This window comes from Diceros bicornis, chromosome 1 (assembly GCF_020826845.1).
Source record: "Diceros bicornis minor isolate mBicDic1 chromosome 1, mDicBic1.mat.cur, whole genome shotgun sequence".
Lineage (NCBI taxonomy): Eukaryota > Metazoa > Chordata > Mammalia > Perissodactyla > Rhinocerotidae > Diceros > Diceros bicornis.
The window spans coordinates 5,014,898-5,028,277 of record NC_080740.1 but is presented as its reverse complement, the minus strand read 5'-3'; the positions used below and the strand labels follow the sequence as shown (position 1 = coordinate 5,028,277).

General features: G+C 35.3%; 1 protein-coding gene across 4 annotated transcripts in view; it reads right to left on the bottom strand.

The window, feature by feature from the left end:
- Positions 1 to 245: 245 nt before the first annotated feature.
- Positions 246 to 13,380, bottom strand: part of POLK (DNA polymerase kappa) — a 69,093-nt gene continuing 55,958 nt past the window's right edge. For all 4 annotated transcript variants that reach the window (XM_058564553.1, XM_058564493.1, XM_058564735.1 and 1 more), the window contains 7 exons: positions 12,953 to 13,119; positions 10,654 to 10,686; positions 8,245 to 8,341; positions 5,961 to 6,132; positions 3,422 to 4,378; positions 2,597 to 2,639; positions 246 to 2,413 (listed from right to left, as the gene is read on the bottom strand). In XM_058564553.1, coding sequence (XP_058420536.1) covers positions 2,329 to 2,413; positions 2,597 to 2,639; positions 3,422 to 4,378; positions 5,961 to 6,132; positions 8,245 to 8,341; positions 10,654 to 10,686; positions 12,953 to 13,119 — 1,554 coding nt within the window. In that variant the 3' untranslated portion in view covers positions 246 to 2,328. The remainder of the gene's footprint in view (positions 2,414 to 2,596; positions 2,640 to 3,421; positions 4,379 to 5,960; positions 6,133 to 8,244; positions 8,342 to 10,653; positions 10,687 to 12,952; positions 13,120 to 13,380) is intronic.

Genomic DNA, 13,380 nt, shown 5'->3' with positions numbered 1-13,380 from the left:
TGTATATTCTGACCCTCTAAGTAGGTAAGATTATAGGTGCTTATTCTTTGTAGTTTTGCTATATTTTCTAAAAATGCCCAAGGCAAAAGTATAATAAAAAGAAAATGAGTTGGATGTATAAGATAAAATAAATAGGAAAGGATGTGGAGAGAATTCTGGGCAAACAAAATAAGAGTGAAAGCTCTAGAGGTGGGAAAAGAGTGGAAATGTAAGGAAACCATTTCTATTGGCTAAAAAGTTAAACATTTTCAATTTTACTTTAAATTATTATTAAATATTACTAAATGATAAGATTCAGTTAAATGGATCTAAATGAAAATAACTTAATATTTACTCTAATGTTGAAAACACATACAAATAAACTTGAGGCAAGATAGAAAACAACTAATATGGTGCTTTCTACTTTTCGATACATTAAGTCAGTGTTCCACTGAACTTAATTTTGCACAGAATTTACATAAGTACATCACACAGTCAAGAACCACAGCTCAACACCTTTGTATTTGCCATCGCATATAACATTAGACATAAGCTTGGCATGCTAATAAACATTAAGCCTAATTTTATTTTATTTTATTTACTTATTTTTTTTGTGAGGAAGATCAGCCCTGAGCTAACATCCATGCCAATCCTCCTCTTTTTGCTGAGGAAGACCGGCTCTGAGCTGACATCTGTTGCCAATCCTCCTCCTTTTTTCTCCCCAAAGCCCCAGTAGACAGTTGTATGTCATAGTTGCACATCTTTCTAGTTGCTATATGTGGGACGCCGCCTCATCATGGCCGGAGAAGCGGTGCGTTGGTGCGCGCCCGGGATCCGAACCCAGGCCACCAGTAGCGCAGTGCGTGCACTTAACCGCTAAGCCACGGGGCTGGCCCCTCATTAAGCCTAATTTTAAACAAGTAATTTAAAGTCAAGTGACTGCTTTCACCAAAGATTGTGTGAGATCCTAAAGTATTCCTAAAATATTATTTTCTTATAAATTTAGATAATGAGCTCTAAAATATCAAATGCAGGAAAAGAGAAAACAAAAATATAAAAGAACAAAAGATTCAGTTCCTTACAGGAGTAACAGAAAATGGCTTCCATCTTCATGTTTCAATTAAATAATTGTTTTTTCACCTTTTTTTTTTTTTTTTTTTTTTTTGCTGAGGAAGATTAGCCCTGAGCTAACATCTGTGCCCATCTTCCTCTATTTTATATGTGGGATGCTGCCACACATGGCTTGGTGAGGGGTGCGCAGGTCTGTGCTGGGATTCAAACCTGTGAACCCCGAGCTGCCAAAGCGTAGCCCACAAACTTAACCACTACGCCACCGGGCCGGCCCCTAAATAATTGTTTTTTGATAAAAGCTCTTATTGATAGCACAAAAGTATTTGCAGCAACTACTTAAGCTAACTACTGTGAAGCTGTCTTCCTTCATGAATACTAATAAAAATATGATAGAAATATATCTAAGATATATGAGATGTTTTAACACACATTAATCTTTTGAATTGCACATTTTCTCTAGAAGATTATAATAAAAATAAAGTGAATGTACAATTTATCCTTTTTGTAGGTTTGTGTAAAGTATAAACATAACTGCCAAGAAATGAAATATTGCCATTTAAAAACCTAGATAACAAAATAATTACTTTGAATCTTAGACTAAATATTTTTTAGTGAACCAAGTGCTTATTCATAAGATAAAGAAATTTTAAATTAAAAAATCAAATGAATAATCATATTTTAAGCAAAATTCTTTTAACACAGAAAATAATACTGAGATATTATTTTCCTGAACTTAACAAAACCACTGCTAGCTTTGCTATGCTAATATTCTTCATAGAACTTATGATAAATATGAATTATGAATGCTCATGAGGTATCTGAAGATACTAGGAGCTAAAACAGGAATACACAGAGTTGTACAAGGTACTAAGATCAAATATACCAGTCCAGCGCCAATGCAGCGGTTAAACGCGGAAAAATTCGCATGCTAAAATAGGTTTGTATAAACCTCTGAGCCCTTATAAATATATGTTTTTATATTCACATAATAAAGAAGGAAATCACGTTCTGATCTCATTCCTAATTTCTTGTTTAAAAACGATCTTTAACAGGACTGACTTCCAATCGATGTATAATGGAAATAAAATTCTCATGGTTATCAAAAAGATATACAAAAGTAAATTAGTATATATTCCAAATTCATATAAAGGTAATGTCATTTGGGGAAGGATTATTGCACTTGTCTTTCACTAAATGAATCTGTCAACTTAAAATGAGGAAGAATAGATTCATTGATTATAAGTTTCAATTAAAAATTAATGATAAAATGTTCAACATTCATTTAAAAAATGTATCAAGGGTGTGTCTCGGATTGCTTGGTTTTATTTTCTTTGATGCTGAGTGCTTTGTCATCAATCCTGGCCTGGAATAAAAAAGAACACACAATTAAAATGCAAGAAGAGATCAAAAAAATTCTTTTGCAAATAATCGATTTAAAACATTTTACCTGATGATTTATAAAAGCAAATTTTAACATCTCCTAAAAATTAGACCTCAAAATATGACTGTTTATAGCCAGTTTTATACAAACTCACATTAGCCATACCTTTTTGTTTTTGTTAAAGTTTTCTGTACTCTGCCTGAGGTACCTTTAGAGGGAAGAAAAGTCAAGAAATTCCAAAATGAACAACATGCAATAATTAAAAAGCTGTAAAAAAATTTAAAAAGTTAAAGCTGACTAATTAAAGATGATAAAACTTCCTTGGTACTACATAGTTCACATTTATACATTCCAGAAACTAACTTTATAGCATAATTTCTTTGTAATTTACTTGTTTTATTAGTATAACACTTGCTTTTATTTCTGAATTTGGGCTACAGTCAGAATACCAAAAAACAAGTTAAAGAGGCTTTCTAGCTATGTAATTACAATTAATTTACCACTGTGCCTTGGGAAGTGTTCTCCAAAGGAATTTCCCTGTTTTTTTTGCTCAGGAAGATTCGCCCTGAGCTAACATCTGTGCCAGTCTTCCTCTATTTTATATGCGGGTCGCTGCCACAACATGGCTGACAAGTGGTGTAGGTCCATGCCCGGGATCTGAACCCGTGAACCTGGGCTGCCGAAGTGGAGCGTGCGGAACTTAACCATTAAACCATGGGACTAGCCCCTAAGGAATTTTTTTGATTAGATTATTCTGCTCCCTAAAACTTTAAGTCCATTCTGTGCTAAATCCAGCCCAAATCAAAGTTTTCCCCAAATTTAAAATCTAACGGCTTCAGTTAATCCTGACCCATGGTAAGTAACATTTTCCTAAATGGCAGCATACACAAACTATCCCTTTAATAGTATGTGTTTCAGATTTAACAACAATCTCAATTTTAATAAAACATTTCTAGAAAATCAGGTTCCTTAAAATGATTGCAAACTCACCAGCACTTCTGGTGCTTTCTTTGGGTTGGTTAACGGGATTAACTTGATCCCTTCTCAGTTCCTGGATAACGCCTCTGTTTAAGCAAACATCCACATGCACATTGAACAGGGTGAGATCCCAAGTCTTTTGTTCCAGGTTACAGACAGGACAGACTAGAGCTTGGTCTGCTTCCACTTCACGTAAATAAGGTTGGAGGGCTTCTTGCCTTCTTAGGGACTCAACGTCTTCATTTTCCAAGGAACCAGTACAAGAATCCTGATGACAGCGTTCAACATTAAATGGTCTGCTTGGAAGACTACAACACTCCTCTTTGCTGTGCTTATCACTTAGAGCATCTACACCTTCTGCTTTAGATGGGTTACCTACAGTCTCTACCAACTCTACACAATCTACTGAAGTGATTTCCATATTCTGATGGGTTTCATAATCCTGCTTCTCACAGAGCAAAAAAGAAGGCTGTACATTTTCTTTCTTGTTAACTTCTGTAGAGGGAGCACGTGAACATGAGGACATTTTAGAGTTTTCACTGATCGAAGGCCCATCAAGACATGCATCTACATGCTTATTAAAGGCTTCCAGGCTGATGATTCCTTGCTCCCTAAAGCAAACAGGACAGGCAGACATCTGACAGTTATCTGAATTCTCGGACGTTTCTAAATTCTCACTCATCTTCTTCTTTAAGACTTGGAATGACTGGGATGCCTGTAAACTTTGTTTATCCACAGTTTCACATTTAAATGTGTCTTGGTGGTTCCATCTCCTTTCCGATCGTTTTTTATCAAAGAAACTCTTCTTCTGAGACACTTCCAGAGGGTTTGGGCACTGGCCTTTGCCAGCCCTCTCTAGTGCACACCGAGCGGCTGACAGGCTTTGGCTTCCGGCCCGTAAGAAGCCAATAATGCTCCTTTGTTGCTGCTTCCTGCCTTCTTCACTGGGAAAACTAGACACCCGCACACCTAAATTGAACCAACCACAATCAATCAATTCCAAAGTCAACAGAGCCAATTCACTCATAAAGCATGAAAACATTTTGCATAATACTATTGTGACATAGGAAAAAAGCTGTTTAGAGAAAAATAACAAGCAACACAATGTATTTTCTGAATTAAAGGGATGCTTTTTCAAAGCTGGTATTTTGAGTGGAGACTTACTTTATAAAATGAGCTATCACTAAATATTAAATATCTATTGGAGTTAGCTTGATTATATAGGTCTTTCAATTAATATCTGACACATGACATCATCTGATACATGATACACATGACACTAATTAAGTAACTAACTGGAGTCAATGACATGCTCTTTAGCTCCCTATTTTTTCAATAGGCTTTATTTTTTTAGAGCAATTTTAGGTTCACAGCAAAATTGAGCAGAAAATATGGAGAGTTCCCATATATCCTCTGCCCCCACATGTACAGCCTCCTCCTCTATCAACATGCTGAACCCGAGTGGTAGATTTGTTACAACTGATGAACCTATACTGACACAACATTATCACTCAAAGTCCATAGTTTACATTAGGGTTCACTCTTGGTGTTGTACATTTTATGGGTTTTGACAACTGTATAATAACATGTATCCGCCATTATAGCATCATACAGAATAGCTAACTGCCCTAAAAATCCTTTGTGCTCTGCCTATTCATGCCTCCCTCCCCTCAACTCTTGATAACCACTGATCTTTTTAGTGTCTTCATAGTTCTGTCTTTTCCAGAATGTCATATGTTGGAATCATACAGTATGTAGCCTTTTCAGATTGACTTCTTTCACTTAGTAATATGCATTTAAGGTTCCTCCATGTCTTTTCACAGCTTGGTAGTTCATTTCTTTTACCTGCTGAGTAATATTCCATTGTCTGGATGTACCACAGTTTCCTTTCACCCAATACTGAAGGTCATCTTGGTTGCTTCCAAGTTTCGGCAATTATGAATAAAGCTGCTATTAACATCTGCTCTTTAGCTCTTTTAGTTAAGATACTTTATTTAATTGACTTCAGTGTGTACTACCTTTCCTAAACGAAAGTATGGCTAACAATCCATTCCTAGTAGTAAAGTTGGCATTTCGAGTGCTTATCCATAAACATTCTCTCATCCAGTTCACTTTGGAAACATGGTTCTTTGCTTTTCTTACCTTGTGGTGGCTAGAGATGTGGTTTTATAGCACCACAATCCCTTATCCATAATTCCAAAATCCAAAAAGCTCTCAAAATCGTAAGCAATAAATGGTAATTGATGTGGGTTATTTAGAGCCTTTACAACTCAGTGTGAATATTTTTTTTTGTTCTGCTAAAGAAATATTAATGTGTTTGATCATGAAGTGCTGCATTAGATCTCAAAGGAGTATTATATAATATACTCAATAATATGCACTGAATTTGCTTTCTAAAATCTGAGAAGTTTTAAATTTTGAAACATATCTAGCCCCAAGGATTTCAGTAAGCAGTAAGGAAAAGAACAACTTTAGTTGGTTCTTACTGGAATTAAACTAATTTAAACTTTAGTCTAGCAGATTTAAGGAAAAACAAGAAAAGAAGTCATACCCATAAGCCTTAATCTCAAGGGATGTGGCAAATCAGCATCAATTTCTGTTCTTAGCAATTCTTTAGCAATAGCAAATATTTCTTCTGCAGTAGAAATAACTGATGAAACTGTAGATGCACGAGTTTTTACTTCAAAATTCACATTCTTCAGCTTAATGGTAACAGTTCTACCCTATGACAAACAGGATACATTATATATATGACTTTCTAACTTCTAGAAAAAAGTTATTTTACAGGTTAGAAAAAATTCAGGAAGGTCTCTCACGTACATACAATATGGAACTGTAATCAATTATTTATAAAACACGGTAATGAAAATGGTCATAAAAATAATTGAAATCCGGGGCTGGCCCGGTGGTATAGTGGTTAGGTTCACACACTCCACTTTGGTGGCCTGGGGTTCACTGGTTCAGATTCCAGGCGTGGACCTACACACTGCTCATCACGTCATGCTGTGGCAGTGTCCCATATACAAAGTAGAGGAAGACTGGCACAGATGTTAGCTCAGGGACAATCTTCCTCACCAAAACAAAACAAAACAAAAAAAATTAAAATCTGTAAGTAACCTAAAAATCCCATTTTAGCCAATAATTATTACTCCCCTCCCCAGCTGAATTCTTATAAAAGACCTTTATATAAAGGGCAAAGTTAACTTATCATTTTTCATTTTACTGAATTTCTTTTAGAGGTTAGTTTGGTACCTAAAAAGGAAGGAAAAAAAATCTTTCTAAAAGGGCCCCATTGAAAAAGTTCTTGTGGATAGCTCACACTGTGTGCCTACTATATGCCAGATACTATGTGAAACAATTTACATGTAAGAACTCCCTTCACAGTACTTGTTTAATGGGTACAGAGTTTCAGTTTGGTATAATGGAAAACTTCTGGAGATTGAGAGTGGTGATGGTTGCACAATATGAATGTACTTAATGCCAGTGAAATGTACACTTAAAAATGGTCAAAATGGTAAATTTTATGTTATGTATATTTTACTACCTGCTGGAGATTGTGAAAGTGGGTTAGACTTATTGAATTACTTCTAAAGCATAGAGTATGGTAAGGGGAAAACAGTAACTTCACAGTGGAAAAGCCCAGCAAACACTACCTTAACCAAGTGACGAAGGTTAACATCACTTGTGATACCATGTGGCTACCATACACCTTGACAGGACATGATGAGAGGGACACTTCACTTCTGTGGTATTCTTTCTAAAAACCCATAATCCTGTCTAATCATAAGAAAACCATCAGACAAACCCAGATTGGGAGACATTCTGCAGGATACCTGGCCAGTACTCCTCAAGACTGTCAAGGTCATGAAAAACAAAGAAATACTAAGAAACTGTCACAGACTAAAAGAGACCAAGGAGACATGAAAACTAAATACAGTGTGGTTCCTGGGACTGAATCTTGGAACAGAAAGAGGACATTAATGGAAAAACAGGTAAAATCCAAACGTCTGGAGTTTAGTTTACAGCAATGTGCTAATGTCAGTTTCTTAGTTTTGACAAATGCACTATGATAATATAAGATGCTAACAGTGAGGCAAACTGGGTATATGGAGCTCTTTATATTACCTTTATAACTTTTCCGTAAATCTAAAATGATTCTAAAATTAAAAGTTTATTTAAAAAAGAACTCTCTTATACTCAAGGTATGACAGAGAAGGATTACAAGAAAAATACTCATCAGATGCTTCATTCTTTGTAATAACTTTTTAATACTTTTGTGTTACACTTTGTAATAACTCCACCTCTGATTTGAGAGTGTTGGAAAAATACCAAATATGGATTGTTGTGAGTGAAGATTGTAAAATACAAAGTTCAAAGCCTTCCAGGTTTTGTTCTCAATGTGTTAAGCAACCTGCATAGAGCCTTGAAACAAAATGCCTGTTATAGAAGGTCACTGTCTGCCTGAGAAAAACATTAAAGGATGATGGAAAGGCATTTATAATAAGTAAATACAGTTCTAGGGAAATCCTGCTCTTTGCTTTATTCTCTAACGCCAATATAACAGATTTTGAACTTATTCAAATGTACTCCTGAGCTAGGATAAACTCCTCTGGAATTATATTGGAGCCATTCCACCCTCAGAGTTGCTTCTTCACAGAATGACCTCATCATCGGCCTCAGATATGGGTCAGAACTGAATTTATCTCCATTGGGGATGGGAATACTCCTGACACTTCCCAATTTGTATTCAAATGCAAAATCTAACTCTTGCTTTAAGGTAGCATTTTATTATTAAAAATTTTAAAAACTAAGAACATCATATCAAAATAAAGTACCTTAAGTCCTTCTTTCTGCAGATCTTGAGCAAGTTCACTGCAAAGTTCTTGGCACAAGCTGTACTGTTCTTCTGCTTTACTTATCTCACTGAATGTCCTAGAAAGACAAGAATGATTTTGGTGCACAAAGTAAACTATAATTCAGGATAATTTAAGAATGATATAGTATGTTTAAATGGCCTAGCATTAAGTTATATTTTCTGCAGTACAGAATAAAGTTTTCAGATGAACTAAGATATAATTAAGTAAAAACATTCAAGATCTACCTAAATAATGGAAGATCATTTATAGTTAAACTGATGAGCAAAGGTCCATTTGCTCTCTCTACAATATTTTTTAAAAAGATGATTAAAATCACCAACACACAATGATTATGCCCCTAGGACTTATAATACATTAGGATATAAGTGTATATAGACTCTGTTACAGAGGATTATTTTAAGAAAGTACAGATGAGAACATCATTCCAATTATTGTACATGTATTTTCTGGAAGAGAAATATCTTTAAGTAGATTTAAGGGGTTGGTTCATGGCACCTAGGAAGAGCTGTCAAATAGACAACTGGGAATGGAGGGCTGGTGAGAGTAAACGTAGAAATTTTGAATTCATCTGCACAAGAGTGTTGAAAGAAGTTGAGAGGTTATATTAACATAAAAGAGGAAGATACTAAAGGGAGATCAGGGTAATGAGTAAAAAACCCTGAGCAAATGACTATTCAGTGAAGAATCCCCCTTCTAACTCTATCTCATATATTTAAGTTATTTAAGTTATAAAGACTTAAGATACTTATTTTCGATTTTTGCTATCATAAAAAAATGCAATGAAAAACCTTGTATACATGTAAAATGACACATGATTACATCTGTGGAATGAATTCCTAGAAAAGGAACTGTGGGCTCAAAGTAATTGTGTATCTGTGATTTTGATAGGTATTGCCAAATTGCTTGCTCCCTCATAATATGCTATGCTCCCAAAATAATGGTCCCCAAAGATGTCCAAATCCTTATCTCTCAGAACCTAGTACATTACATGGTAAAAAGAACTTCGCAGATACAATTAGGATGGGGAGAGTATCCTGAATTATCCAAGTGGATCCAATGTAATCTCAAGGGTCCTTATAAGAGAAGGCAGGAGGCTCAGAGTCAGAGAAAAATAAGATGCTGGGTTTGAAGATGGAGGGTGGGGCCATGAGTCCAAGAACGCAAGCAGCCTCTAGAAGCTATTGGCTAGGAAACGGACTCGCCCCGGAGCCTCTAGAAGGAACGCAACCCTGCGAACACCTTAATCTGAGGACTTCTGACCTTCAGAACCGTAAGTGAATGAATTTCATTATAGCACCAATAAGAAACTAGTACACCCCCTATAGCTTTTTCATTCCCATAGTCTTGCCAATAGAGCATGTTAGGATCTTTGCCAGCCTGATTGGTGAAAAATGCTATTTCAGAGAACTTTCAATCTGTATTTTTTAAATTATAAAGAAGATTGTAAATATTTTCACATGTTTTATAAGCCACTTGTACTTCCTTTTCTGTTAACTAACTAGATCTTTGTTCATTTTTTTCTATTGGCTTGTTGGCCTTTTCCATACTATTCTTTTAGAGTAAGTAGTGTTCTCAATAACAAAAGGCAAAATGGAAGACAAAAATAGGACAATACTATTTCACTTTTGGATGCTTTTTCCCCCTCTTTTCCTTTGATTGCTTTTATTTTAATTACAGCCTAAAACAGCAAATTTATCAGTCATTTACTGAGTGTGTTGTCTTGTAAAAGTCATTCAGCTTTTCTAATCACAAATAATATATGTGAAAAATAAACACAACCTTGTAACTAAGTCAGTGCTTCTCAAATGTCTCCGCGGAACTTTGGTGCTTTGAGGAGATAACTGAGGGACGTTTCAAACAATGACATAGTTCTCCAAAAATAAGGTTCCATCAAGAGTTTATCTGACTTCCAAACAAGATTGTAAACCACTGAACTAGATCACCTCTAAGCTCTCTTTCATCAATATCTTACTATTTGATATCTATGCTCATTCACCAACATTTGAAGAGTTTCAGGAAGAATTTTCATTGTCACTTCTTAAATTTCCCAAATAATTACTCAATATAATTTTTCTTATAAAGAAGGCTAGAAATTAGGATTTGGAATCCTAAAATGCTTGGTTTTCACTCAATAGGAACAAAATCAACATGTAAAAAAATAACTGCAGTTAAATTTTTTCCCACTGAGAGCACAGCAAGCAAAGACAATACAGCATTGTACTGGGATATTTACTTTAGGAGTGTCAACTGCTGAAAATTGCTATTTGGTTTGGATAGATTTTTTTATTTCAGTGATATTTTACTAAAAATTAAAAATTAGTTAAAAATAACATGAATTATGAACAATTAATAATAACAAAACATTACCTCTCAACACTCATGCTTTTCCTCTCTCCATCTCTTGAAATGAAAAAAGAAAAAGTTTTTATTTGCTTTTTCAATGAAGACTGAATTCCTTTTAGTCAACCAAGAGGATTTAACATATCAATTACCTTATAGAGAGCTCAATAATGTTTTTGATTAAAATTTATACATCATGGAAAACAGTGACTTTTTAATCTAAAAATAAAACTATCACCAAAGAATGTAGATAGATAAGATGCTAACACGATTACATGTGTAATGAATCAAGTCTATATCTACAGAAAAGAACAAATGTGAAAACAGGTTCATATTATACATTGCTTCTATTAAAAGCCTGAATATCAAAAACCACAACTTACAAAAACCAACAGGGGGTGGTGGCATATTGGCTTGCAGTTTTAGGATATAATTAAATTCTGAATAATTTAATATCAATCATCTAGTTTTTTGGCCTAGCACATTAACTTCACTCTCCCATAGCCTATTCATTATTCATTTATACCCCTCTATGGAACCATCTAGTTTGGTTGGATTCTAGCTGCTCTGATAGGAGTAGTTGAAACTAGAAGGTTGAAATGACACGTAGATTATTCATTTTCCAAATATTTAATTAACTTATGAATCGAGCACTGTTCTAGGCCTTGGGGATACAGTAATGAAAAAAACAGATCAAGTGTCTGCCCTTAAGAAACTTACATTTCAGTGGAGGGAGACAAATAACAAATATAGAAGTAAATATGGAATATGTTAAAAGAGGAGAAGTACTACAGATTAAAAAATAAAGCAGAGCAGGGGAACAGAGAATGTGGATAGAAGGGAAGGCAAGTTTGCTATTTTATATTACTATAAATTACCTATGAATTTCACTTAACAGTATTACTGCATCCCTAAATACCACAGGTTAATATGCACCATGTTATACCAAAAACTATACTGTTTTCAAGCACTATGGAAATAAAAAGAGGATAATTTTTGGATTAAAGAAGAAAGTTTTATTTCCCATTATCTTCAAATACTAGATTACTTATAGTACTATGATGTCTTTCTCTTATCTTTCATTATATCCACTCAAGATCCAAGTCAGCTAACTGTGGACTCAGAAGAATGAGGAGCATGGAGAGATGAGAAAAGCAATACCACAAGCCTTGCAATTTCTATAAGATTTAGCAGGTTTAATTGGTTAATCGAACTTATTTTATATCCTCCTCAGTATCCTCTTGTTTTCCTTTAAGTATAAGAATATAAACGAGTTATTCTGAGGGCAGGCTGACAAGATGATGATAAAATTGTAAAAATAGTGCCCCCAGCATCAATTTCCACGATTCCTATTCTTTTTTTATTCTCTTCTTTTCACCCACCCCAACAGCGTACCCTTCTAGCTTTAGGATACCTGTTTTAAGACTTAGATGAGGGCCGGCCCTGTGGTTTAGCGGTTAAGTGCGTGCTCTCTGATGCTGGCAGCCCGGGTTCGGATCCCGGGCGCACACCAACGCACCGCGTCTTCGGCCACGCTGAGGCCGTGTCCCACATACGGCAACTAGAAGGCTGTGCAACTATGACATACAACTATCTACTGGGGCTTTGGGGGGAAAATAAATAAATAAATCTTTAAAAAAAAAAAAAAGACTTAGATGAAAGAGTGGCAGAGAGGACACACAGGGCCTCTCCTCCAGCTGTTCCCTCTTCTCCTAGATCTTTGCAGGGCTGCCCCTCAGGCCTCTGCCTCTGGTGACCGCTGCCAACCCCTACTCTTGCCTCCAAGTCATTTTCTGTGCCCTCATTTCTATCTCCCACACTACTCTAAACTCCACAAGGGCAGGACTTTGTCCTGTTGACTGCTATTATCCCCAATGCCTAGAACAGTGCCTAACACAAAGAAAGCACTCAGTCTGAATGAATGGATCATCTACAACTCTGGAAAAGAAAAGAAATAGAGTTAGTTCATGAAGGGTTTCAAAGAATCATTAAATCTTAAAGGGTGAATTCTGGAATATGAGCCATCTTTCTTTCCTCAGCAATCTGACCACCACTATTTTTATGCCCTAAACAAAAAATAAGGCGGGTACAGAAAAGAAAGTACCCCCCATCCCTCTTGTCCATCTATCCATACAGCCTGACAACCCAGGAGTGATTCTTTATTTCTCCTTTCCTCTCCTCCCACAGCCAATCTTTTGAGTTTAATTCAAAAATTATACTCTGAATTTAACAAGCCTATAAGAATTTTAAAACATGTTACCCTTATAGCCTCCATTTCAATGGTTAAAACTGAAAGAAAAAGCAGAAGGACTACACATATAGATACCTTGCCAGGTGTGTTGAACCTAGACCCAGGGAAATGTGAAGGAAATGATGCCAAGATGTCTCAGAGAAAAGGAGAGAAAGTAATGCTCTCTGTTGGTAGAGTTCTGTACATGTAATAATTCCAAGAGCCTTTAACATTTTCTCTGTAACTTTTCCTATTCCAGAAACCTAGAAAAGAATCAATATTTATCACTAATATATTTTTAAATTAAGGTAAGAACTGAGATTATAATCTCAATATACCTTTTATAACCAATAAAAGGTAAGAATAATGTGACTAGCTTCACAAGTCATGCAAAAAATCTCTTTAATTACTTTTTGGCCACATTTCCTAAACTAGTATTCCACGGACATTTAAAATTTAAAATTTTAAACTTAAAATTCCATGAGATTTTAAAAAACATTAAAAAGAGAGTTCTGTGGTCATAT